The 27,639-nt window shown below is 48.3% G+C and overlaps 6 protein-coding genes across 6 annotated transcripts; 3 read left to right on the top strand and 3 right to left on the bottom strand.

The window, feature by feature from the left end:
* Positions 1 to 5,629: 5,629 nt before the first annotated feature.
* CkaCkLH20_06598 (chitinase) lies at positions 5,630 to 10,949 on the bottom strand (the record flags this gene model as incomplete). The annotated part of the gene is made up of 2 exons (XM_038889315.1): positions 5,630 to 9,699; positions 9,767 to 10,949. 2 exons carry the CDS (start codon positions 10,947 to 10,949, stop codon positions 5,630 to 5,632), a joined length of 5,253 nt encoding a protein of 1,750 aa, XP_038745613.1.
* A 1,336-nt stretch (positions 10,950 to 12,285) lies between these two features.
* On the top strand, positions 12,286 to 13,095 carry CkaCkLH20_06599 (uncharacterized protein; the record flags this gene model as incomplete). Its single annotated transcript, XM_038889316.1, has 1 exon — positions 12,286 to 13,095. One exon carries the CDS (start codon positions 12,286 to 12,288, stop codon positions 13,093 to 13,095), a length of 810 nt encoding a protein of 269 aa, XP_038745614.1.
* Positions 13,096 to 14,173: 1,078 nt separating this feature from the next.
* Positions 14,174 to 15,856, top strand: CkaCkLH20_06600 (uncharacterized protein; the record flags this gene model as incomplete). The annotated part of the gene is made up of 2 exons (XM_038889317.1): positions 14,174 to 14,407; positions 14,465 to 15,856. The coding sequence occupies 2 exons, from the start codon at positions 14,174 to 14,176 to the stop codon at positions 15,854 to 15,856; spliced, it is 1,626 nt and encodes a 541-aa protein (XP_038745615.1).
* Positions 15,857 to 16,049: 193 nt separating this feature from the next.
* On the bottom strand, positions 16,050 to 16,859 carry CkaCkLH20_06601 (uncharacterized protein; the record flags this gene model as incomplete). Its single annotated transcript, XM_038889318.1, has 1 exon — positions 16,050 to 16,859. The coding sequence occupies one exon, from the start codon at positions 16,857 to 16,859 to the stop codon at positions 16,050 to 16,052; it is 810 nt and encodes a 269-aa protein (XP_038745616.1).
* Positions 16,860 to 17,861: 1,002 nt separating this feature from the next.
* On the bottom strand, positions 17,862 to 18,989 carry CkaCkLH20_06602 (uncharacterized protein; the record flags this gene model as incomplete). The annotated part of the gene is made up of 1 exon (XM_038889319.1): positions 17,862 to 18,989. The coding sequence occupies one exon, from the start codon at positions 18,987 to 18,989 to the stop codon at positions 17,862 to 17,864; it is 1,128 nt and encodes a 375-aa protein (XP_038745617.1).
* Positions 18,990 to 20,909: 1,920 nt separating this feature from the next.
* On the top strand, positions 20,910 to 22,053 carry CkaCkLH20_06603 (uncharacterized protein; the record flags this gene model as incomplete). The annotated part of the gene is made up of 3 exons (XM_038889320.1): positions 20,910 to 20,979; positions 21,043 to 21,537; positions 21,587 to 22,053. 3 exons carry the CDS (start codon positions 20,910 to 20,912, stop codon positions 22,051 to 22,053), a joined length of 1,032 nt encoding a protein of 343 aa, XP_038745618.1.
* Between the last annotated feature and the right edge of the window lie 5,586 nt (positions 22,054 to 27,639).

Here is a 27,639-nt window from a genome sequence, read left to right on the forward strand (position 1 = left end):
CGTAAACGCTAGGGTATGTTTTGGGAATTGAAGTGTTTGTGCTTTTGAACCCGTCCGAAAAGAGTGACAGCGATGACTATCGCGGAGTGTTGGACGATGGTGGTTTGGAAGGAGAGAAGGTGAAGGAGAAACCGGGATGGGCAGAGGAAAAAGGGAGGGAGATATGGCCCGTTTTGAAGGGACGGGAAACAAATCTCATTAGATCGCGGCCGTCCTTCCTGTCTCTCCTCTGCGCCAGTCTCCCGTTGTGGAGGATGTTAGGGAGGGACATGAGGCGACCAGGGGATATGGACGTATGGACAGGGGCGTCGTCACTCGAGAAGCGCGTCCTGCTCTATCGTGCGTCCTCCGACTGGCCATCACAAACCCGTTCGTGAACCCTGTCTAGTCAGGAACAGGTTCCCAAAGGGGCAAGGTGGTCCAGGCAAAGTCGTGGACCGAGAGTGAGGGCTAGCCGACATGGTGTGGGCGTCTTTTCGGTTCCAGGGCCACACCACGACGGAAGTTGGAACATCTCAGGGGGGTGTGTGGTGTGTGGGCTAGGCCCTGTCCTGGCCGAGGAGGAGTGACGAGTGAGGAGGAGGAGAACGAGATGGAGGGTAGGGTGCCACCACCGGACGACGCCCAGAGAGCCCATTGACGGGACGCAGGATTGGACGGTGTGTTGACCGCGATGCGGGAAAAGGGGGTGGGGAAGGTAATTTCACCGCAAGCCAAAGCTTGGTCCCGGATCGAGTCCAAGCGAATCCCCGGGCTATTCCAGCTTGAGCCTTGAAGACTGCTGCGACTCTGTAATCCCGTCTACGATTCACCTGCCAATTGGCATCTTTGTGACTTGGGAAACCATACTTGGCTGTGTGTATGTGTGTATGTGAGAATGAGTGAGTGGTTGAGTGAGTGAATGAGTGTGTGTGTGTCACTGTGGATGGATGAGATGAGTGGACTTGATGACATGGAGATCCGGGCGCCAAAAAAACCACGCGCTGCTGGTCTCCGTTGTGGTGCATCACTTGGGAAACCCAATGTACGGATACTGAGCAGAATGGAAACTTTGTGCGCATGCGTAACTCGTGGGATGTACTTGTACCTTACAGTAGTGTAAACACTTGTTGAACACTCTCCAATCCTCCTCCAGCCCAGCCCGCCCCGTGGACCCAATCCAAATGCCGGCACCAAGCGCCGCCGTCAGGTACACCCGCTCGTCGGTGCTTGTTTGGTAACTTTGGTGTGGTGTGAGGGGAAAATGGCGACCGCCAGCTGGGCCTGGAACACGGAATGTGGCCCTGAGGCGATGAGGGGACTGGCGACCACGAACTCTTGTTGGACAGCAGTCCGCAAACATTCAAACAACACACGCATACATAACGTAGTGACACACTGACAACTCAAACCCCAGGTACACGACCTCATACTGGGGTATACTCAGTGGACATTCTGAATGATAACCCGTAGCGGAGTGACACAAGTGACAAGAGGGACGAGTCGACAAAAGCCGGTTGACGATTCAGGTTTCTCCAAAGTCTTTGACGGAAGCAAGAGAATGCCCCCTTCGGTTCCAAGCTCTCACTCCCTGGTGGAGATCCGGTGGAGGTGCCCGGCTTTGCATAAAGTTAAATCTCTCACCCAAAATGCAGAATGTCCAGCACAAGGCCGACGACTCCCGGGTCGAGGCTGCGGAACAATCGTCACTGCTCGCCCTCCATGACGTTTATCCCACGATTTCGATGGCATCCGTTTGTTGGATTCTTCTTGTCAGCTTGATTTTGTTGGACGAGGTGTTTTCAAAAATCCTCAACATGCTGTCAGCGTGCATATTCTAGACTCAATCTACCCCTCCTCTCGACCAACATTCGGATCGAGGATGGACGACGGAATCCTGACGCCGTCGAGAGTACTTTTTTACGCTTGCGTATGCAGCATGAGCACACACTTAGGAATCATCCGATGGGAATACACTGACAGCCTGTGACAGGACGTCTTTGTGGCATTGGATTCTGGAGATTAGACCAATCCCACAACCAAGGCATCTGGCCTTGACTTGACTGACACTCGACAGCTCAGTCTCTGGGCATTGGATGGGATGGAGCATCCTATCTCGGGCTTCCCCCTCGTTTACCTTATTATAGTCTCAACATGCTGGACGAACATCACTGCAGCGCCTCACCAGCTCATTTACTGACTTCGTACTCGCCGCGGTTCAGTGACAGTCGTTCATCCTTTTTTCCACCCTGCCGACCGGGCCCATGGTCCGATCCAAGTGTGCGGCTGCCGCACAACGGCCCGTACGCGGCCGGGGGGTTGGCATAAAGGAGGGTCTGGATCTCCCAGCTGTTCCAGGGCAGAGGCGACGGATACGGAGACCCGGTCCACCCGGTGTGGGAACGCGGTGGGCTTCACCACTTTTCTCTCTCTTCTTCTTCTCATTCTTCTCATTCTTCCAGCTCCCTTCTTCCGAGTGTTCGACGACGTGACAGGTCCCTCGCCGGATTCTCCACCGGGCAGTGCTAGTAAGCAGAGACCAGTGGCAATCCCGAACGCGTCATAGGCCTCGTCAGGGCAGAACGGAGCTACTGCCCGTCTCAGGGAGCCGTTCTGCTGCTGGTTGTTTCTTCTCCCTGGACGGCGCCGGCCCCTGACTCCTGCGAACCGTCTGGTCTTTTAGGCTTGCGAACCCTTCCCATCGGCAGGTCGTAGCACAAGCACAAGCTTATTGCTGTTTACCGCGAGAAACGAAAGTTCGGACGAGTTGACCCCTTAAAACGTGGTAAACATTTTCGTCGTAGACCTTTGCGAAGCAAGTAAGCAGCCTTTCTGTAGAACAGCGACTGAAGTGCCGCGTACAAGCGGCCGGCCATGTGGGCAAGGCCCGGATAGCGGATGATAGGTCCTTGGGCGACTGATTGTTTCCCTCTAAGAATAGCCCTCTGTTGTGAATCCGTCTCCAATCTCCATGTGTTGTGTGCCGGGGACGCATGTTCAGCACCGCTGGCATGCGACGGACTGTTGCCCCGGCAGGGCAGGAGGAACGCCCTAGGAAGTGCCGTGCCTGAAGATCATTTTCGATGCATTGAGCGATCATCCCATTGGCATCGAGAGGCTCAGCGCGCTTGAATGGAGCATCCCCCCCGACTTGGCTAATTGGGTGATTTGCGGGATCCAGACGCTATTGCTTGTGGCCGCCTTGACCTTCGCGTTCTAGAATTGCTGCTGTTGGCGATCACAACTGGAGCGAGCAGAGTACGAGAGGAGACCGGGCCGTGCTTTGGCTGGCCGCGATGGTAAAGTGCGCGACCGAAAAGGGGCTTAGAAGAGGGGCCGGCGGTTTGCGATATGTACCACGAAATCGCTCATCTGAACATCCAATCATCGGAATCAATCAATTCCTCAGCCCTGATGGTCTAGCGGTATGATTCTCCCTTAGGGTTGTCAGTCGACATCTCAGCCTGGGAGAGGTCCCAGGTTCGATCCCTGGTTAGGGCCCAATCCTTTTTTTTTTGCCGCTGAAGAGTTCGAGATCGTTCACTTATATCCTTTAGATACCAGTGAACACATCTTTTGATCTTTATTGCGCCGTTCCAATGCTAGCGGCCGTTTCTTTACTAGAGGCTATTAATGCGCCTAGGTATACAGTATAGGATAGGGACTAGTAACCTAGTAAAGCCTATTTCTTACAGCTTATTCTATAATTTTTATTTAACTTATATATATTATATCTATAAAGTATAGTAGTTGCTACTACTTAAGCACCTAATACCTAATAATGCTCTGGATGCTCCTAGTAATAAAAAAGACACCTAGACGTTGTAATTCCTTACTAAAGGTAAAAGACTGCGCCGAGGGGGAATCGAACCCCCGGCTCCCCGACGCTGCTTGATGGCAACGGAGAATTTTACCACTAAACCATCGGCGCTTGACAGCTGTTGATGAACTGAGATGTTGGGACAGCTTGCAAGCAAGTTGATGTTGCATTTCGTGGGTGGTTGTGGATGTAGGAGGGCGTCGGGGCCCTGGATCCGGCATGGGGCCGATGCAGGGGTGCAGAATTTCCCGACAGCCACGGAATGGTCGGGTTTGTAGTTCCGCTTTGATCTATGAAAGACCTCTGATAGGATTGCAGGCAGAGCGAATTTGATTTATTAGCATTGTGTTTTGTGATGTGATGATCTTTTGGTTCGAGGCCGGCGCCGGAGCCGGGTCCGGTGTGGGTCCGTGTGGCTTCTTCAGAGCCGGGATGGAAACTTTGTTGGATGTGCAGCACTCTCTGCGCTCGTGGGACGCCGGTATATCTTCCGCTTCAATTTAGACACCACAAAAGCTGAGCTTTGGTATTTGGAACCGGCCGCGATAGTGTATTCTCTGCTATGAGACGCACCGGATCGTCGGGTTTCCGCGTCCATCTGGCCGAAGGATATCAATGCACCAAGCCCGGATGCTGCGTATGCTGCTGGTCGTCTTTGGTTCTTGCCTCCATCTCACGTGTATTCCACCAGAATCAACCGCGAGAACGGTATGCCGAATGAAGTGATGAGTTGAATAGAAGTAAGCCCCGAAGACTCACGTTCCCAATCTACCATTGGGAGTGGCACGCCGTCTGAAAACCAGAATCTATTGAAGCGTCCATTGATCAGAGACGCGTTCTATGTTGCTGTCTGAATCCACTGTGGGTCTGGCCAACCTTTTATACCGAGTGGCAGAACACTTATGCCTCCGCTTAAGCTTCCGTTGATACACGTAGGTTTGCGAAAGGTATTGAGTTAGGATATAAATCATTGACTTGGAATGAATCAAGGCTACAAGTCCCACAACACCATGTCCTCGATGTTCAATCTTGGCTCTTGAACATGATAGGCTGAGGGATGTTACAGGTGATACTAGTTATGTGTTTCGCAATTCTAGCTCATGTGGAGGATTTGCTACACAGCGAAACTATTGGAAACGCGGACCTTCGTTCCTCATTTCTCTCCACCATCGCCTCGTGAGTATTCGGCATCAGCTCTTCTCACAAGCAATGTATCAAAGAACAGTCATACACAGAGTTCAGCAAGTGTCGTATCCTCATATGTCATCGACCATCTCCTGCGAGACCATGCAAAGAACTTGCAACGACGCATTCGCGCGGCTGCTACAGTTTCCATAGATCTGTATGGAACTGAGATGTTTATATAAAGTTATGCTTCTACCTTGCTGTCGACTACGTCATGGTCTTGGTCTGGTATGTTAATGAGTGAGCCCCTGGAGAAGAGCACGCATGCAAAGACCCTTCCAGCACCTTGCCTTCGCATAGGTACCGCATCGGTCGCTCTGGAAAGCTTCTTCTCCAAGTGCCTGGTCAAAAGCAACAATTGCGGACGGGCTAGTTCTTATTGTACGCGTTTTATAGACTTCGCACAGCGTGCACTCTGTCATGATGGTGGCCGAAGGCCACCAACACAAGTCTTGGACGGCAGCCAAGCACCTTCCACCGGCAGCAAGAGAAAAATTGGCAGCGATATTCATGAACATGGCTAATATGTGCATTGAAAATAAAGTATACCTATGAAAATATCTTGGACGTCGGTCCATCTGTGCAGACATGTCTCTGCAGCCTCATACATCTTTTTGAAGACCACAACTATCTTCCCTTCTCCGCTCACAACAGACCATTTGTTGGCTTGGGCATATCCGCTGCAATAGCAGATCCCGGCGTGGCATATTCAACCTCCTCCTCGTACTTCACATACGCCGTGGCAACCGCCTCAGCCGTCCGCGGCACGGATGGCGTGGGCATCTGCTCCAGCGCCGAGAAGTCGATGTCATACTCGTCCTCCGGGAGCAACTCCATGTACTCCTCCCCATCCTCGTCGACATATACCTCCCTCTCTCTCAAGACATCCCGCTCAACACCGCAGTCGTCATAAAGCCCAGGCTCCGCGCACGTCTTCGGGAGGTCATCGGCGTAGATGGCGTCCGGGCTGTGGAGCGTGCGGACTGCAATGATCGGCCGATTGCCCTGCGCTCGCTTCTTCGTCTTGCCCTGAGTCAAGGCTTTGGGCGGCTCGTTGTGGTAGGCCGCCGTGTACTGTTGCGCGTTCGGGTTCCTAACGTACCAGTCGTCGTTGGTGAGGAGGGCGTAACCCGGGTCGTCGGGGCGCAGCATGCTTGGCCAGCACGGATTGTCCCACAGGCCGTCGTCCTTGGCCGGCGCCTGCTCCCAGTGGTTGATCTCGAAGACGGCGTTGGGGATGGTGACCTTCAGGCTGGTGGTGTAAGTGGTCGTTCCTCCCTTGATCTGCTGGTTGACCTTGCTGACCTTGTCGGTGGTGACGTGCTTCTCGTTGATCTCCTCCAGGCCGGGGAGTTTCTGCTTGTACCCATCGTTGATCTCGCAGAACTGCTTCCACATCGAACCGGCTCCTCCGTTCTGCTTCGCGGGAATAAGTCGCACGAGTTGGCCCTCGATCGCCTTGAACCTGATCTCGCCCTTCTTGTTCTTCTTGCCCGTGTTTATGGCTCCCCACCAATGGCGGGGAGGGAACTCGTCTCTTTCGCAGTCGTCGTGCTCTGTCCACTCTTCTCCCCAATCCCAATGGTGCTGCGCCTTTGCGGGCATCTTGAAGTTGGCGCGGGTCTGTCGCGGCCAGTAGCCCCAACGATCCGTTGCCAACCCGTCCTTTCCGGTCTCTGCGGTTGCCCAGCACGTCCATCGGACCATGTCGGGGGTGTTGCTGTGGACGCTCATGACTGAGCTGTAGTGGTAGCAGGCCTGAGTCCATTCCTTCTTGCAGGTGACGTCTGGGGTGGTCATGACGGTTTCGATCTTGGTCGTTGTCGTCTCATGTTCGGTCGTGGGACAATTGCCCTTGTTATTGTTATTGGCGGCTCTCTTGCCGACCCAGGCCATGTGGTTCTCGCGCACAACATCTCGAATGACCAGGTCGGACTGGGGCAGATCCCTCTTGAACTTGCACGCGTTGGGCTCCTTGTCGTCGTTCTTGTCCCCCTCCTTGCGGCAGTTTCCGAGAACCTTCTGCAACGAGTCGTCGTGTTTCTTGAAGGTTGGTCCCATCTTACTGACGCCAGCTTTGGTCTGCGCTCTCCTGGCGGAACCGAGGTCGATGAAGTCCCTCGGCTTGCGGACGCGACCAGCACTCAACAGTGCCATGATGGCCATTCCAGCGTTAGACGGATCGCCAGCAATTTCAGAAATACTAAAGGCCGTGTTGCCGACCAATCCTCCGATGGCAATCATACGGGCGACGGTCGCCGCGCCGGCTGCCATGGCGGCGAACTCTCCGACGAAGGGGATGAAGAATAGCAGAGCCGAGATGATGTTCAAGATCAATGCCTCTTTCTCTTCCTTGATGATCTCGCCACCCTTCGCCTTCGCGTCTTCCATGGACTGGATGGCCTGCGCCATGAGGAAGATGGGGACCGACAGCACCTGGAGCACGTCGCCGTTGCCGCCGTCCCAGATACCCGCGACCACGTCGAAGAACCGGGATGAGATACTGGTGCGGATCTCGTCGAGGTTGGTCTTGACGTCCTTGATGATGTCCTTGGGATCCGGAATGTCAAAGTCGGACTTCAGCTTGGGATAGCCCTCCACTGAGAGGATCAACGATGGCGTGCAAGGTTGCGGGGTCATGCCGACGGGAGGCGGGCAGTTCTGTGCAATCTCGTTCGGGTCCGTGTTGATCTTGAGAGAATCGAACTCGATCCAATCTTCGATGCAGCCGGTCTCTTCCTCGACAGCGTTCCAGAAGCCGTCTTCGTCCCTCAGCGTGAGCTTGATGATGTTCATCCCGACAACCGCAATGTGGCTCTTCATCTCGGAACAGGGACCCGACCAGTTCTCGGTATGAGTTCCGTCTGCCTTGATGTCGCAATCAAAGTAGTCCCTGTACTTGCCATCATGCCAGCTGGTGAATTTGGCCATGGCCTGCTTAGCGGAGTCCTTCATGACACGGCGATAGGCAGCAAAATTCTTGTCGTATCCGTTATCGACGTCATCGTAGTTGGCCAAGGACTTGTCAAGCATCTTCTCGAGGATGTTGATGGCGAGAACGGGTTTGCAGTCGTCAGACACGCTATCGTCTTTGGAAAGCTCCTCGAGGTCGTTGTATGTCTTGCTCAGGGGGCAGTTCTTACCACCCGAGAGGTTGGAGTCGTCACTGTCGCCGTTGCCGATGCCGCTGTCGCCGTAGTCCTTGTCGAGATCGACGGCCCAGTCTGAGACACCGCCAAAGTTGAGGCCCTTGTACATGTCGATACGCGACTTCTTGGTGTCATCGTTCATCCAGGCCACCCACTCGTTCTCCTTGTATACGACGATGTCCGAGTCAGATTCCTTATCGTGCCAGTCTCTCGCGTCAAGAATGTCCTTGTTCCAAAGGATCTCACGGATCTCGGCCGACGAGATGTAACCCGAGGTGTCGGTGCAAAGACCTGGCATGGCGTCCGACTCGGTCCTGGAACCGGTGAAGGTGCACTCAGGTCCTGTGCATCCAGCTTCAGACATGTGGAAGCTGCGCCCGTAACTCGCAATACCCACGAACACTTTGTTCGAAGGGACGCCGGCCTTGGTGATCATGGCAAGAGAGGTCTTGGTCTCGGTGAGATTGACGTGAGAACGAAGACAGTTACCGCCCTCGCATCCGGGACTCGACCACTTGTTTCCGTGATCCCACTGTCCGTGAAGATCGTAGGACATGTAGACGATGTAGTCAACAACCTTGCCGATTTCCTTGATAGGGAATTGCTTGAGATACCAGTAGGAAGCGGGCGACGCAATCGAGACAGACTTATTCCCTAGACGGCGCTTGACCATCTTCAGAAACTCGAGATAGTCGTTGCCTTCGTTGGGGTTGGAGCTTGGATCAATGTCGGGAATGTCCGGAGCGGAGGGGTATTCCCAATCGAAGTCGATGCCATCGAGATCATGGTCGTTCACGAACTGAACAACGTTCGCCGCGAAGGTGGCACGATTGGCCGGCAGAACAGCGTCGCGGAGAATGTGAACGGTGTCGCCCTCAGCAGAGAAGGCCCAGCCGCCCAAAGACACGATTCTCTTGATCCCACTCACCTTCTTCAGCAGATCGAACTGATCTTGTAGCTTGCTTGTGTCGATCTTGAAGTCTCCTGGAGTAACATCGGGGAAGGAGAAATGGATGTGGGTGTACTTCTTGGTGTCCACGCTGGAGACGTCCATGTGCAGACAGGGGCGGTTCTTGTTCCAAGCCTCAAAGTAGGCGATATGTGAGAAGCTAGCAGGACCCTTGTCGTTATTGGTGATTTCCATGCCGCAGTTGGAGATGCAGCCGTTCTTGCCGGGCTGGGAGGTACCCGGCGCGCCGGTGTCGGCAGGAGCCTCCGTGCAGAAGTCGGAGTCCATACCACACTGACCCCAGACATTGCAGCAGACATTGAGAGGGCATGGATTCATGTCTGTGAGGTTCTTGTTGCCGCGGGGCTCTCCGTCGGGCTTTTGAGGACCGCAAAGTGCGTTGGAGATGGGGTTAGGCATGGGAGGTTCGCCCTTGGACAAGCAAATCTTCTGTCCTGGTTGAAGGTTCTTGCAGCCGGCGAAACCCCAGGTGTTCTTGTTGAAATTCTCAATGTCGGTTGTTGTGAGGTAGTTCGCGTCGGCATAGTCCCAACATCCCAAACCCTTATCGACATCGACGGAATAGCAAACTCCATCGGCATCAGGCTTCGGTCGGACTATAATTTTCAGTGGTTAGCGTCTTTACGACTGGCATGGGTAGGATGGTGGAATTTATCAGCTTACAGTCTGGAAGGTCGCCTTCAGAACAGCAAACATGCTGCTTGGGTTTGAGTGTACTGCAGAGATTCTTCACATCACTGTTGTACTTGTTGAACTGCGTGGCGCTGATACCGCAGCGCTTGGCCAGGGCTCCGCAATCATCGCCAGACTCGACTCTCTCAGCGCGGCACTCAGCCCGGCGGTGAAGTGAATGTAGGACTCCGCGTCCTGAGATGGCGGTCGAGTTACTGGTTCCATCTGTTCCGTTCAATGCCGTCCCGTTGAGGGAACTCTTGACAGACCAGAGCTCAATCTCTCTGTCGACCCACTCTACGGTGAGGTCCGGGCTCCTGGCGCACTTGGCATCTTTCCAGTCAGCCAGAGCTTCCTGAACAGCGGTCATGTTGCCTTGGAGGTCGGCAATAATACCCACTCTCCAGACCGAGGGCCGGACTGTCTGACAGTTCGAGACAGAAAAGCGGCCGGCTTCGTAGAACTCCCTGGTCTGGACCTTGCTAGCGAGCTTCTCGACGAAGGGCACGGCGCTCTTCTTGTCCACCGCAGAGCCGACAAAGAGGCCTGAGATGGACTCGCGGACCTTAGCGAACATGATGGCCGACTGGCAGTTGTCCGCAGCGTCTAGATGCTCCTGGAGGGTCCTGAGGGCCAAAGCGGTGTCATTGATGCTGCCATCAACTCTGCTACTGTCGTCGGGAACCCATTCGTGATAGAAGGCGCTCGTCTGATTGGAGGTCTTGTGCATGTCCGAGGCGCATGTTGACTTGATGGTGCTCACGGAGCGCTTCTCGGAGGCTGCAGAGGCGGAGGGAGTAGAAACAGGCTCGGAGTCCTCGGTCGGGGCCGGGAGCTCCTCATCTTTCTCAGCATCGGGGGTCCCGAAAGTGAAGGGAATAGGCTTATAGTCCTCGGTCTTGACCGTGGACTCTTCGGATGCCGTACAGGCCCGGAAGGTAATGTGTTTGTTGAAGTCAACGATGCTGGTCTCCAGCATGGTATCGAAAAGCATGGGTTGCTCGCAGCGCTTCAGTGCCGCAGTGCCATGGAGGTAGGTCCAGTTGAGAGGGTTCGGTCCGGAAATGCTGCATCGAACAGGGCACGGGTTGATAGGACTGGCCTCATTCTTTGCCAAGACGTTGCTGGCAAGGCACAGCAGGCCAATGGCGGCCGAAAACGAGTGCCGCCACATCCTTAAAAGAGAGGCGTAGATGGTGACGGTGTCACCATACAGAAGGGAGAATTAATGTATTTAGGACATAGATGGATAAGTCAATGAGTGAATGAATGAATGACTGGTAGAACGAACGAACGACTGTATCATGCTATGGTTGTCTTCGTGACTGATGAATGAGGGACGGGCAAGGTAGATAAACAATATTTCTCATTTCCATAGTAGCAGTTGAAGACTCCCCGAGGCATAGGCGGCCGCGGCCGCGGCCGTACACAGGGGCTCGATTTCCAAAGGCAATCTCACGAGCTGGACTTCAGACGCAGAATTGACGCTGATGATCGGACCGAGTCCGAAATCGATAGCCCTGTCCGTGGGTCCATGTTCACGAAATACAGCCGCAATCAGACAATGATTCTAGACGCCTGGCGCTAAGCTGTCGATTGAGACTACGGAGTCGACTTTACGATTGGTGGTCCGAGAATGGTTGTTGGTGCATTAGGATACCGAAGTTCCTGGCCAGAATTCGCCTTAATTCACCCTCTGAGAACCACGAGACCGAAGTGTGAGCCGAAGGATCATGCCAAGATCAAGGTTTAGGGTCTGGAATGCTGTTTCCGGCCCCCAACGGACAAGCTTAACTTGAGTTGGTATCCCGGCTTGTCAAGGGTCTTTTCGGGCAACTTATGGATCCAGAGTTGTGGGTTTTGAGAACACTAACCTGATCCTTCGTGATATCCATAGTAAAGTAAGCACTAGTGAATAAAGTGCGAACGCGCTGCAAGGAACGCTGCACAGAGGAGAGGCTCGCTTGCTTGGATGTTAAAGTAAGGTATCAATTAAGCTGACGGGAGGCTCCCGGGGACCGCCGTGCGCCACGCGGCCCCACATCATGCTAGGCAGAGAGAAAATATCCCGAGGCATCTTATCAGCTTCTAGGCTGACAAAGGCTCTAGGAGCATGATGACCTGAAAATTGAGTGGCCTGGACAGTTCGGAGACATTTTGAATTAGCTGATTCCGCGCGGGACAAGCCGGCGAAGGGCGTGGGTTTCATGCATGCTCTCAGTCCGAAGTTCCAAAGTAATTTCCTCTTCGGCGGATTGAACTCCGATCAAGTTAGCAGCAGCATGATCATGTGAGGTGCTTTTCTTTGCCGTGACACCAGGGCCGAACTGTGCAGATGGGTCTAAGATGAGTCTTTGGCCCTCGATACTCGTCTTGTCCAGAGCATCTCCTGGCTCCCACATCTTCACCTCTTCTCCATTCAGACCTGTTCAACCCGCCTTCTCTGAGCCACAGACAACCTCGAAGACCGGCTGCTTCATTCTGGTTTCTGGGACCACAACACCGACAACATGAGGCTTCCAACCTTCCTACTCCTGGCCTTGGCCCCGTTGCCTCTCTTGGCCGAACTCAATGCCTACGAGATTCTCATGTTTTTCGACATGTACCGCTCCGACTATGACCAGAGCGGATCCGACTGCAAGATCGCCAAGGCTTGCAAAGACTGCAACTTTGAAGAATTTGTCCTTCACATCGACCGTCTGAAGACTCTCACCGGTGTCAGTGGCCGTATTTCGGACATGATGAATCCGGACATCGGTGAGATCGAGGGATGGGGAGAAAGAGACGATCTTGTTTACGACGCCAAGAAGCTTCTCGGAGGTCTCTGGCGCGACGAAGACGACGATGCGAGACCGGGACATCCCACTGTCATTGAGCGTCTGGTTGACAGAATGACGGTGCTTCGGGAGACGGCAGAGCCCAGCCGACTGGGAAAGATCACGACGGCCATGGAGTATGCCCACTACAGCCGGCGCAGAGCTCAGGCGGACGACATGGTCACGTTTGTCAATGGCCGTCTCTCGAGCAAGAGACTGGGGACATCCAAGACGCAGACCATCTCTTTCCTCGGCGGCCAGTTCGATGAGTTTGACTCTCAAGCCACGATCGAGTCTGTCCAGAAGACCAAGAGAGGGGCCATGCGCGACGAGATTGTAGCCATTGCAAGGGACATCAACAGCGGCTCGGTTTCTTCCACCTCCAAGAGGGATCTCAGAGGGCTGAGCCATCTTTCCAAGCGGGATTTTGGAGAGGGCATGGCTGTCATGTCCCTGCAGCGAGGTCTGGACACATTGAGGATGCCTGCTAGGAAGAAGTGTTAAGCCGGAGGCACATCATTGTACGTAGTAGTCTCGCTTTCAGGATTTGTCCGAACTTAGGAGGTTTAAGGCGAAGAATTATGCAAGGCAGACGAGAAAATCGAACATTCAGGGGTCCATTCTAGGCTGAGAACAGGAACATCGGAGACGGAACTTAATGTGTTGGTACCTTACATTAGTCTCTCATTTCGCTGACGGCGGATGCAGTAATGATGTAGAACAGAAGAAACAATTCGCGCATATGCACGTTCAAAGATTTTCACATACTAAAGTCACGCCACCACTTTTCTTCATCCCCTTGTTCACGATCGATCCGGTCAAAAACCTGATTGGTTCCGTCGGAAGCTCAAGGCAGCACTCATTGCCAGCCTTACGGAGAGGAGTCGGTTAGATTAACTAGAATCATAAGACAGGCATTGCAAGGTACTTTGAGGTAATCTTACGCATGCCAAGATCGGCCCGCCCGCCTCGGCGCATTTCACGATCAGGGGTAAACAGTGGGAACGTAAGGATCCAGAGCGTCAGCAAGGAGTTTAACTTAACTTTAACTAGACTAGGTACGAGTAGGTATCCATTCACAGCTAAGGCACAGCAGAAATCCCTTCAACTTTTCACGCGATGTGGACCGGATTTTCAGCTTTTGCCATCTAGACCTCCGATGAGTCCGAGTTGCCCTGGATCAAGCAGCGTGCTGATCAGGTAAACCCCGACCCCCTGCCGTTAGAGTAGCGGCGTCGCGGCGCGTCCCGCTTCCTTCAAACTTCGAGTAAGCCAGAGTTAGTAGTCTCCGTGGTACGAGATGACGGTTCGGGCGGGCAAAGAGAAGTAGGCTCCGAAAGCGACCGAGCCGCGGCTCAGGCATCGAACTACACGATATACCTTTTGGTTTACGATGAGGCTTTTACCAAAGTATGAAAAACTGTCTTGTCTCGTTGACAGATAAAAGGGCCAGATATCCCGAGTGATCATCCAGACTTGCAGATCATCAAGTGCAGATCCATCCTTGTTCTGGGTACTCCCTTGTTCTGAGCTCGTCTCCCCTAGTTATCTCCTGCTCTTCAGTCACTCTTTCATTACCAACATGACGGTTTCTGCTATCAGACAACTGGCTGCCGCCGCCATCGTGGCACAATTCTTCGGCCTGACTTCTGCTGCCGCACTTCCTCTCCATGCCAGAGATGGCGCGGAGCCCAACCTGCCGCACGCCTCCGACACCACCTCTTACTGCTCGTGGTGGGCTGACTATGACGGATCTCAGACTTGTCAAGAGGTTCTCGACTTTAACTGGATTGACATGAAGGCTTTCCGTCGCTGGGTACGTGTTGACTGCCGCCTAGTAGAGACTGATTACAACTAACATCAATCCTCACAGAACCCTTCCGTTGGCTCAGACTGCTCTGGTCTCAAGTCCGGCAACAGCTACTGCGTTGAGGCTTACAACGAACCCACACCCCCTCCCGAGGAGGAGGAGACGACTACTACCACCGTCGCCTCTACTACCAGCAAGGCCGTCGTCACCACTGCTCCTCCTACCACCACAAAGGCCCCGGTCATCACGACCACCACCTCTGCTGGCAACGGAGTTGAGACCCCCGATCCGGTTCAGGGTGGCTTGGTCAAGAACTGCAACAAATTTCACTTTGTTGAGTCTGGTGACTCGTGCTCTGCTATTGCTCAGAAGTATGGTCTCACCGTGGCCCAGTTCGCCTCGTTCAACGGCCTCAACAGCGGATGCACCAACCTCTGGGGCGACACTTATGCCTGTGTTGGTCTAATCGGTGGAAACCCCTCCACGACCTCCGCTCCGGTCAAGACCACCACTGCTCCCAGCAACGGCGTTCAGACTCCCGAGCCTGTTCATAACGGTATTGTCAGCAACTGCAACAAGTTCTACATGGTTGCGGATGGCGATTCCTGTGCTTCCATTGCCAAGAAGAACAGCATCCGCACCGCCGACGTTGTTTCCTGGAACGGCTTGAACAGCGGATGTACTAATCTTTGGCTTGACACTTACGCCTGTGTTGGTCTCGTCGGCGGCTCTCCGACCGTCCCTCAGACGACGACCACCACCAAGGCCGGCAATGGTGTCCAAACCCCTGAGCCCGTTCACACCGGCATCGTCAGCAACTGCAACAAGTTCTACATGGTCAAGAGCGGTGACTCTTGCGCCTCGATCGCCAAGCAGAACAACATCCGCAACGCCGATGTCGTCTCCTGGAACGGACTGAACAGCGGCTGCACCAACCTCTGGCTCGACACCTACGCCTGCATCGGCATCATCGGCGGCTCCCCGACCGTGCCTCAGACGACCACAACTACCAAGGCCGGCAACGGCATCCAGACCCCTCAGCCCACGCAGCCTGGCATTGCCAGCAACTGTGACAAGTTCCACCTCGTCGGCGACGGCGACTCGTGCGCCAAGATCGCCAGCGCAAACGGCATCAGCGTCGCCCAGTTCGCCCAGTGGAACACCCTCAACAGCGGCTGCTCCAACCTCTGGGGCAGCGTCTACGCCTGCGTCCACGTTGTCGGCTTCACCCCGACCCCGACCAACCCGGGCAACGGCATCCAGACGCCCCAGCCCACCCAGGGAAGCCTCGTTGCCAACTGCAAGAAGTTTGAGTTCGTCAAGTCGGGCGACACTTGCGATGTTGTCGCCAAGCGCGTGGGTATCACCGTTAAGCAGATGACCACGTGGAACCCGTCCATCGGCAGCGACTGCACCAAGCTCTGGGCCAACGCGTACGCCTGTGTCGGCGTTTGAACGAGGGAATGAACCTCAAAAATGGTGAAGTACAGACACGGATGGTGCGACAAGGAGCCAAGTACACTAATAAGATCGGAAACGGTCTCGTAATTACCATTCTACCAAGGCTGTAAAGCCGAAATAATGTCAAATACTATGATCCTATCCCCAATGCATCTTGATCAAGTGAAGTGTCTGATTCTAGTGCATGCTAGTCTTCCTCGTCATTGCCCTGTTCCATCAGTCTCTCAAACTTGGGACGGTCCCAGTTCCGACCTTCTCCGTCACCAGGCCAGCCCGCCTTCTTCATCTTCCTAGCCAGCTTGTTATGGCTGAAATCATCCTCAGGATCAGAATCAGAATCGGGTTCCGACTCATATTCCCAGTTCATGTTCTGCCTCATCACGGACATGTCCCACGAACCAAGCCCGATCCAGTTCATCTCCCGGAATCGCTCCTTGCAGATCGTGAAGAACTCGGCAGGCTCGTACACATTGAAACCGGCGCGCCACTCGTTGGCCTCATCGCCCTCGAACCGTCTCAAGGTGCTGTTCAGCTCGGGCGCGGGCTCATCATGCTGTCCTTCCGGGTCGCCCCAGTAGATGTAGCCGTCGTCGGTGTCCAGGATGACTTGGTAACCGCTCCTGCCCCTGCAGATAGCGATGCCGGCGCACGAAGGCGGGATCGCGGGGTCTCGCCCAGTGAAAGGCGCAGCGATACCTTCGATCTCGCCCTCGCGGATCTTCTGCTGGATGTCCTCGCGGCGGTAGTCGATGACTGGGGTGTTTTTCATGATGAGAGGTGTATGGATGAGGTCGTTCTCGGCGTACTCGACGTAGGGAATGTGGCGAAGGAGGTCGATAACCGTGTCGTTTCTCTTGAGGTTGGCCAAGGTCTCCTGGTTGACCGAAGGCCAGCCACCAGCGGGGGCCTGCGCGATAGTGGCATTCCAGAAAGTGCGGTTACAGAAGTTGTAATAGTCTGTCAAAAGACGGACGAATTCGTCGCGATCATATGCCATGATGAGGACTGGCGACTGTTGCAAGTGTATGTAAAGTTTGGAAGATGATGAGAGTGTCTGGCTGAGATGGTGACAAGAGGCAATGGGCTCTAATAAGGTAAATGGGAGGTGTGGGCTCCCCTGGCTCAGATCCCTGTTGCGAGGAGGAGGAGGGGTGTGAGTTCGGTATTCCGAGATTGGGACGGTGTGGTTTGAGGGCGATCCTGGTTCAAGGCCCGTGCCACCACCCGGTCCACATCCGCCCGGCCCCACAACCGCCGTCGCCGCGCCGCCAGGTGGATATTGGTCTCGGCAAAAGCCGGCAGAACTCGGGAATTGGCATGACTGCATTCCTTTGATCAACAGCAAGCGCTGGAGGAACGCATGGTAAAATGCAAACTGAGAAGGCAGTTCGACCGGCATGCACGGAGTGTTAGTCAAGATAGGATCTCGAAGTGCGGCCTAGAATTGAGCAGAAATCGATTGGAGGGACGACGCGACGTAGGTCAAGGCGTGACCGTCGTCCTCGTCGTCATCCTCGTCACTATCTTCGTCGCCATCCACATCGTTACCCTCAGCCTCGCATTCATCGATGTGCTCGTTCTCCTCGTCGTTATTCGAACTATTCGTTGTCCTCAAAACTCAAGGTGCTCCCGATGAGCATGATGTGTTGAGCGGCAGAAATTATTTCGGGCAGTATCGTCGCTGGAATTAGGACTTTCAGAACGTTGGGTCAATTTAGTGAGCACGTTAGTGACAATGAACAATAAGCCTCCGGTAATGGTAATGAATAATTTATGGGAAGAGCCATCCAGTAGACTGGGCGAAAGCGGCCAAGATACTCTTGCCCCTGCGCCCTGTACGCAATGTTGACTCCAAATGTAAAACTAACCATGTGCCCAACACGTTGTCCAAGTATTCCTGTCCAAAAGCGCTCTCTGATGCAAATAATACAAACTTTCCGAGTCCCAGACAACATCTGTAACGAAAGTGCTCGGGTCAAGTGCCCGGGTTACGAAGATGTCACTCTCCTTGAACATCGAGATCCGTCGCAGCAGATGTCTTGCTGACATCTTTGTCGTTTTGACCAGAGACTGGGTTCGTAAGTTCATCCTTCAAGTGCCCCACAACTGCTTCACGGAATGCTCCGCATGACACACGGTCCAATGGGGTTTCTGGTGTCCATAACTCTCTGATCTCAACGTCGATATCGTCAGTTGGTTGGAGGTCGGCTAGTAATGGAATCCGTTGTGGCTGCCATTCGCAAAATCTCAAAAGGTCCGTGATCTCCGTACGTCCTGACTGATCCTGTATTTCGAACTGGATACGGCTGAATGAAGGCACTTGATTCATACCGTATTTCGCAGCCTTGCGTTCCTCATCGAGGAGCTGTCGCTCTATATGCAGAAGCTTCTCAGTCATCAGGACAACAGAGCCCATTGTGCCCTTGGCGACGCGGGGGTGTTGCCATAAGATTTGGAGAATGGCGCCCCAGACAAGCCTGCTCTCGATTTTGCGGTGCTGGGCCGCCTTCTCGCCATAAAAAAGTTGAATTGTGATCTCCAAAAGACCCAAAAATCCTAGTATGGACCCTGGAATTGTAGCCGCATTGGAGAGAATTTCGCATACCCAGGTGCCCACGTTAAAGGGGTGCCGTCCGCGACCTCCTGTGGCCGCCTCCATGAGACATACCAGCTTGCATGCAGCAGTCATGCTCAGTCTGTTTTCTGGGAGGTCGATAGACCTCTCGTCATGCAAGATGGACAGAATCGGATCATCGAGAAGCTGAGCTGCGTCGAGATTGCAGGCCGAGAACTTCGTTAGCAAGCAAGCTAGAATCTTGGCCGATTTGTCGCAGCCGAGGTCGATAGCCTGGGCCATTACCGAACGGACCTTGCAGCGTGGGCAATCCTTGAAAATGAAGAGCGGGCATCCACCGAGGATGATTGTGTTCTCCAGGTCCTGAGCATACTGGGCACGGTGCTCATCGGGGCAAGGCAGGCAATCCCCTGAAACCACTTTAATGGTGTCTCTCATCCAGGAAATCTTGCATTTCGCGACGTTCCCTTGCATTTGAATCAAATAGGAGCATCGCTGGTTGGCTCCGTCTGCCATCGGGTAGTCTTCGAGGAAATGTGCCGGAGCGTCCATGTCGGTTATGCGAAGTGAAGTATCGAAATGACGAGGATGACGATGGGGTTCACGGGACAGTGGATAAACCGCCGGAGCGAAGGACTTGCGGTCTCGAGGAAAGGAAAAGGGTAAAAGAACGCTCGTAAGAAACGGAAACGAAACGATGATTACGAGAAAAACACTTAGCGTGAGGCGTTACAGTCGACCAAAGCTGGAAACCATATGTACCGTGGGTTCTGGGGAAGAAAGGAAGACTAGAAGTTGGGGGGAGCCTCCATTTAAATGTAATTACCTCCTAACCCTCAAGGTGCAGTGTGATTCCACGAAGTCACACGAGCTGTCCACCTCCTAAAAAGCTCTGGTGCCTCATGAGGAAGTCCAATCAGACTCATGTCAAATAAATAATAGTGTGCTCCAGCCTCATATCGGAAAGTCATTCGGCCTGTGTGGTGATCTTGAACGGTGCGAGGCTGTACTATTCATACCAAAACAAGGCATCGAACAATTGATTAAATTGATATCTTCAGATCTAATAGCAGCTCGCTTTGACGGAGATGCGTTGGCCTTGGGGCCCTTACTGGCTTAGAAGGTACAGAGGGTGGCGACGATGGTAGCCGTTCTGTGGCTCAGATAAGATACCGGCCGGCTGAAGAACTCTAAAATGGATGGAATTGTGAATTTACGGGCATCAGGTTACGTTGAAGATCACCCTTTAGGTCTTGAGTCTTGGTGCTCCGATAGACTGTGAAAGAACTCAGAAATCTGTCATCTACACAAGCCCCATTTTGGAAGGAAGAGCTCAGAGTGAGCCATCAAGACCATTCTCTCCGAACCAATGTACACCGCCTAGAGTTGGGTGTGCTTGCCATTGTGGCTGTTGCCTTCTCTACCTAGGAGGAACCACCCGATCTAGGGAGGTGCCGACTGGGCATGGTGGAAGGAGAGAGAAGCCCTGCACTTTCCTCCGACGCCCGCTTCTCAGGTACTCTCTTTCCTCGCAGGTACTTGAGTAGACTGAGAGAGGTACAAGAACGAGACTGTCGGAGTAATCTTCAATACATTATCGAGTCGTCTAATTGATGGAAAAACGTCGGTTGGTCTTAGCTGGTTCAGCCTCAGGCTGCCCAATGCAAATCAATTGGGAAGCAAACAAAACATGCTGAGGTACAGTTTGACTCTATCGAAAATTGGCGGGGGTTTGTTCTTTTAGACTTCTATTAGGGGTGGTCACCAATAATGGCCTCGACCGTTGGCTTTTGTTTTGCCACATTTGCCTCTCAGATACACCTTGCGGTGCCTGGGGCAACAAGCGATGAGATCTTGGTGCATGGGAGAATCAAACCAAATCCAAGAGGATTTCAGCATTTCTACGACCCGACCTACCAAATTACGAAGCCTCGCACGATGACATCATTACTGTTTGGGAGTGGAAGGCACGGCGTGGCCTAAGGTACCTTCCTCTTGATGCCGTGTTGCCTACCTCCCTTTCCTTGTACGGTGTGCCTTCCGGAAGAAAGTGAACCCAGAAATCAGCTGGAGAGACGCAAAGTTTTCCAACAACCCTTGGGTACCTGGAAAGCTTTGCACTCACATTCGAGTTACATTCGAGTTGAATATCGCGAGCCTATGGACAACTAGAACGACGCGAATGGGCTGCGGTAGAATCTTTTCGGCGGAGACCACGTCGCCTCTGTGAGAACTCCACGGTTGTGCCATTTATTTCGCAATGTGGACGTATTCTGACAGTAACTAGATTCAGTGTGAATCATAGCTGAATACCCTTTCGGAGATACATCGCGATCAACAGCATAAATGTCCCATTTCTCGACGTGGGGCCAAAAACCGAAGGTTAGTTTTGGAGCAAACATGAACGAACAAGCTAATATGGTCGAACTAGCCAACATGGCTGACCAAGCTGATATAATCGAACAACCTACCATGATCGAACATGCCAAAATAATCGAAGAAGCCAGCCTTATCGAAGACACAAACATGAACGACGAAGCTGGTATGTTCGAGAAAACAATCAAAGACCCTGAAAGACATCCAGTTTGGTACGCTAGCCACCCAGATCTTCGCCGTCTTCCAGGCCTCCGCTTCCCAGGACGAGCAGGCGAGCCAGTGTCCCGCCAAAACCAGGTCGGTTGGCAAATGTTCTTCGGACCTTCGCCCGAATCCCCCAAGCACCTAATTCAGCTCGCCACGTATGCTTCGCGCTGGCTCAAAGCGGCCGTCGAGGTCCTTGAGGAGACCAAGGGAACGGGCGAATGGGACGATGTCCTGCAGAAGGCGGCAGAGCGGTTGCAGGCCAGGGATCGCAGAAAGGAATGGACCGCAGGCGCGACACAAGCTGACCGCGGAGCCGTCATGATGACTATCGTGGGAGCCAGAGAGCTGCATTTGAAGATGCGTGGGCAAAAGGTTGGGGGACTCAGAGGAAGACGACCCCGGAACATTCCAAAGGGATTTCGGCCTTTCTTGGCCAGTCTCGACAGATGGATCGAGGCCTCCGTGTGGTTGAGGCTCTCGCAAGCTATCAGTGGTCCACATGTCGACGAGGGAAATGGTGAGTATGCTTATTTACGCTACGAGCTGTGATCTGACGCTGGAAATAGAGGATGCCAAGAAAACCACGGCCAAGAGAGCATTTACGCCAGTTGAAGCCACCGAAGAACTACCCATGAAAAAGGCTCGGTATTTCGAATCGACCTCGTCAAGTATGAGAGACGAAGGATCCCAGACTGCGCTCTCCGCTACGGGATATCTTAGCGAGGACGAAAACGTCTCGAATTCGCCGACTCCTCCCCAAAACAGTGCCAACAATGTCGATCTCATCGGTGTTGTTGAACGCGAGCTTGACTACGAGGAGCTGGCGTCTACGATAGAGCGTCTGAAGGATAATTACAAGGACCTGTGGGAAGAGAACAAGATGCTCCGCCAGAAGTTCAAGAAAGCGGAGGCTGTGAAGGAGGTGACTCGCACAGCGGAGGTCGAAGTTGGGGACCCGGCTGGTGCCGACTCGGGACATCCTGAGGGCGTGTTCGGTACGATCAAACGTCGGATCTTCTCATTCTGGGGCTGAAAGACAAGAAGATAAGCACCTATCTGATGAGTGTCTAGAAGGAGATTCAAAGGTTGTGGATTGACGTGGATGCTTGAGATGGCTGAGATACAAGAGGAGACTTGACAAGCATGGATCAAACGGAACAAAATCGTAGCAGTTGCACATATTGCAACCCAACCTGAAGACGCGTTTAATTCAAAGCAACTATTTTGTGAACAAGAACTTTGAGTGGAACATGTGGTCTTGAAGATTCCCGATTCTTCTCTCAAGATTTCTATAGATACATAAATACAAAGATCTTTGCGGACTCATCTTAAAGAAATCCCCTTTTAGGCGCCTTATATTAGGTGACCCGCATTTCTATATATTACCTTTCCTATATTAGCGCTATTATTTTATAATAAGGATTAATTTAAGCCTAATTATACTTAGTATATCTAAAACTACTAACCTTATATCTAATATATTTAGATCTTAACTAGCACCTCTATATACTATCCTACTATTATTAAGATATTAAGTAGGCTAAGCCCTATATTATTATATAGCTTATTACGTTATAATATATTAAGGATTAATAATAGCTTATACTTTATTTTAGTTACTATTTAAGCTATAAGTAAATTTAAATTCTATTATAGCGTTATATAACCTATATATTATTACTAAATTATTTATTCCTTTAAAAAGATAATATCTATCATAATATTCTTATTAATATAATATATAAAAAGAATATTATTAATATAGTTTAAATAAAAGGGGATATTATTCTTAAAGGTATTAAGGGACTAAAGAGGGTTAAGGCTTAAGATTATACTAAGGATAATAATAATAAGGGCTAATATAAAATAAAGGATATAAAATAATATTTTAAATAAATAAAAAGATAAAGTTTATAATATAATCTTAATAGTAAAAGGAATAGTCTCTTATAAACTAGTATTCTATTACGACCCATTAGGTATAACTAAGAACGCCCCACTAAGATACTAGGCGGTTAGGACAGCACCTTATATATAGGATCATAGGAACACGCGGGGTTCCCTTAGAAATAGAAGAACTATAGTATAGGTCACGTAATAATAAGAGGGACTAACTTTTAATAAGCGGTCCTAGGATAGGACTAGAGTTAGGACTAACGTTCTAAGGGCAGTCCATCTTATAGGACTAATAGTGAGATATTAGTCCTAGGGGTAAAGGGACTATTTAGGACTTATATATAGGATAGACTTAAGTCTAGTTAAGATTAGACTTCTATAGCTCTTTAGTAATTAACTTTATAATTACCCTTACTAATACTTTTAGCTATACCTAAGTAATAATTACTCTATAACTCTTATTAAGGCCTTAACTAATTACTAAGCCCTTTAAAGACCTATAATTACTTAATTAAGCCTATAGAATAACTATTTACTATTTATAGTTCTTAATCCCTAACTTACTACTAATATAAACCTACTATTAGTTAGCTAGCTATAATACTTTAATTACTCCTATTTAGTAAGTTACCCTTTAAGAACTACTAAATAGTACCTAGATAAGATATCTTCTCACACCTCTATTAAGTTGCCTACCCTAGGTTCCTCTAATAACCCCAACAGCCTAGGCAAGCAGCTAGCTAGCAGCTTAGCCTAGAAACTAGGTAAGGCTGAGATATAAGACGCTAATAATAATAATATAGTTACTCTTACCTATAACGATACTAACTATATCTAGTAAGGCTTTTAGGAGACTATTAAGCTTAAAAATAATATAAAGGAACTTTAGGATATTATCTACTAACTTAATACTCAGCTTAAGGATAAGAATAAGAATAATAGCGCGCTTTAGTCTAAAGTTAGCACTCTCTAAGCTACTAATAATATTATTACTACTCCTATTATAGAGGGATAAAAGAAGCTCTAACTTAACTCTCTTAACCTATTTAATAGATCCCTAGGATACCTTAAGGGATTCCTCATCTAAGTTAAAAACTATTAGAATTTCTATTATAGTAACTTTAAGAATAGAACTAAGAAAGTTATTTATATATCTACCTTTCTTAAGGGATAAGCCCTCTAGTAGTTTAAACCCTTTCTTAAAGAATATCTCAATAAAGAGATACTTAACTATTATTCTATTAAAGTTAGAGATATCTTTAGTAGCTTTTAGGGCTTTAAGTCTACTCTAAAGTCTCTATTTTAAGACCCTAATAAGAAATAATAAGCTAAATAAGACTTATTTTACCTTAAGTAAACTAAGTCTACTAAAGACTATACTATAGAATTCTAATAAATCTATACCTAGCTAAACCTTACTAATAAAGGAAAGATCTTTATATTCTATAATAACGTTAAGGATAAAGTTAAAGACAAAATTATTAAGGTTAATAGACTTAATAACTTCCTCTAGTATACTAAGCTTACTATTAAGATTAATAACTAACTCTATAAGCGCTATAAAGAAAGGGGTAAATAATACTAACCTATAAATACTACTAGAAAATACTAATAGTAGCCTAGGAATAATAATAATAATAACTAGCTTAACCCTAGAGCACCTCAATATACTACTATATATAGTTACTATAGCAGACCTATAGACCTTAGCGCAGCCTAGTAAAATAATAATAAGAAAAGTAATAGCTAAAAGAAGGATAAGAAGTACTATAACTATAATAAACTTAGGCATTTAGCCTATAAATACTAGGTACCTAAGAGAGAGCGCTTCTAACTAATACTAGAAAAGTAATAAGCTAGTATTACTATTAAAGTAACCCCCTATAAATAACTAAGCTAGACTACCTACTTTAATAATAATTATAAAATATATAAAGACTATAAAGAGTAAATAGGATAATACCCTAAGTAGCTAACTTAGTAGACTATTACTATAGGATACTAAAGCAATAGTAAGCTTAAATATAAAGCATAAAAATAGCTTAATAGCCTCCTTAAAATAGAGGATATTAAAAGAATAACCTTAGTTATAAAAGTTACTAGACTAATAGACTTCTAACAACTAAATGAGGTCTTATAGGATAAGATAGACCCTTATATAAGATAAGAAATTAATAGATAGGCTATTAAAGACTAAAATAATAAAGTCCCCTATAACTTAGAAGACTCTTATAACGTTACCTAATAATATACTTAGATAGTAGCTATTTATAGGCGTAAACCTAATATTAATAATACTAGTTCTAAAGAAGAGTCTAAAGATGAGAAGGCATAACGTAAAGGGAAGACTATTACGCACTATAGCGACTAGTCAAAAAACTAGGATCGCCTACTAAAGATAAGGGATAATAATAGGTAAATAAAACAAGGTCTCTATATAGCGTAATAGCGCATAAGAACTAATAATATAAGCATATATAACTATAAATATAGCTTAATAGAAGATTAGCTACTACTATAATAGATAGTAGAGCATAAGGAAACTTTATATCACTATAGATAGTAAATAAATAAAAGATAATATAGCAATAAAAAGCAGAAGAAGACTACTATAAACTTAGCACTATTAAAGGAGAATAAGTCTAGTATAGTAGAGGACGCATTATAGTAGAGACAGCACACCTCCCTATATAGATCTATAGCTAGAATGAGCAACTAAACTTTAATATTATAGAGATAGGAGATAAATATAATATCATCCTTAGAAGACTATAGTTATATAATAGCAACCTATAGATAGATTAGAGAACAGGCTAACTCTATTAAGACTAGGATTTAGTTACTAAGTAGCAGCCTAAAAGAGGTACCTTAAATAAATATTATAAGACTCCTAAAGTAAAGAGATTTATTATATACCTAAAGGTTAAAGATATAAGTATTAGGACGTTATTAGTAATAGATATTAATAAAGAAGATTAACTTCTATCTATCCTAAAAGAATACTAGTAATACTAGAAGCTATTTACTAAAGAACTTAAAATAGGACTACTAAAATATAGTAACTATAACTATAAGATCCCCTTAAAAGAAGGGAAGGAGCTAAAATTAGAAGTAATCTATAGGCTTAATTAGAAAGAAATAGAAGTACTTAACGCTTATCTAGAAGAAAACCTATAGAAGGGATATATTAGACCCTCTATATTACTAGTAGGATATCTAATCCTATTTATACCTAAGAAAAATAGTAAACTATAACTCTATATTAACTACTAAAAACTTAATAACATTATAATTAAGAACTACTACCTACTACTACTTATCTTAAAACTCTAAGATCTATTATATAGAGCCTAGTAGTTTATAGTACTTAACTTAAAAGGAGTCTATAACCTAATATATATAAAATTAAGTAAAGAATAGAAAATAGTATTTTAAATATACTAAGGATATTATAAGTACTTAGTAATACCCTTTAGACTTATTAATATACCTATAATATTCTAGATAATAATTAATTATATCTTATAAGAATACCTAGATATATTTATTATAGTTTATCTTAATAACATCTTAATCTTCTTAAAGACACTAAAAGACTATAAGAAGTATATATATTAAGTGCTATAGAAACTCTAAGAAGCTAAACTCCTAATAGAACCAAAAAAGAGCAAATTCTATACCTAAGAAGTTAAATTCCTAGGCTTTATAATAGCCCCTAGAATCCTCAAAATATCAAAAGATAAAATTATAATAGTATAAGACTAGCTAATACCTTAGAATATTAAGGATATATAATCCTTTATTAGATATATAAACTACTACTAATAATTCCTTAAAGGATACTCTAATAAGAATAACCCTCTTACTAGGCTCTTAAAGAAAGAAGTTCCCTAGTAATAGGAAGAAGAGTAAGAATAAGCCTTTAATAAGATTAAGTAATAAGTTATATTAGAACTTATACTTATTATACTTAATCTTAAGAAACTATTTAAAGTTAAGACTAACTCCTTAAACTATACTATAGGAGGATAACTAGGCTAATAAGATAATAAAGGATAGCTATATCTATATACCTTCTTCTTATATAAGCTATATAGCCTAGAACTTAACTACTAAATTTATAATAAAGAACTTATAGTAATTATTAAAGTATTTAAGGAATAGAGACCCTAACTATTAGGAATAAAGTATAAAGTTAAGGTCTATACTAACTATAAGAATCTTACCTATTTTATAATATTAAAGGAACTTAATAAATAATAGATTAAATAGTCTAAATTCCTCTTAGAATTTAATTTTAAAATTATCTACTAAAAAGGTAAAGAAAATAAAAGAGTAGATACTCTTAGTAGAAGACTAGACTATAAAGTCTAGGTACCTAAGGAAACCTAAGTTATCCTTAAAAACGATAAAAAAGTGTTAGAATAGGTATATAAGTAGCTAGAGGGGCTTAGAAGGCGCCTATATAGTATAATATAATAGGCTGGCGTATATTATAATAGAATTTGATAAATTTAAGCATAAGTAAGCATTATTTTCAATAGAATAACGTATAGAGAGTGATATAGAAGAATGTTGAAGTGTTGTTATATTCTGTAAGTTCTAAATCTAACCTGAGGAAGTGAGGAGAAGAAAAAGTCTTCTAAAACGTATTATTACGTATATAACGTCATTAAGCTTAGGCCACTAAGTGGTCTATGCTTTATAATCCTTAATTTATAGA

Source organism: Colletotrichum karsti, assembly GCF_011947395.1.
Source record: "Colletotrichum karsti strain CkLH20 chromosome Unknown Scaffold19, whole genome shotgun sequence".
In the NCBI taxonomy this organism is placed as follows: Eukaryota; Fungi; Ascomycota; class Sordariomycetes; order Glomerellales; family Glomerellaceae; genus Colletotrichum; species Colletotrichum karsti.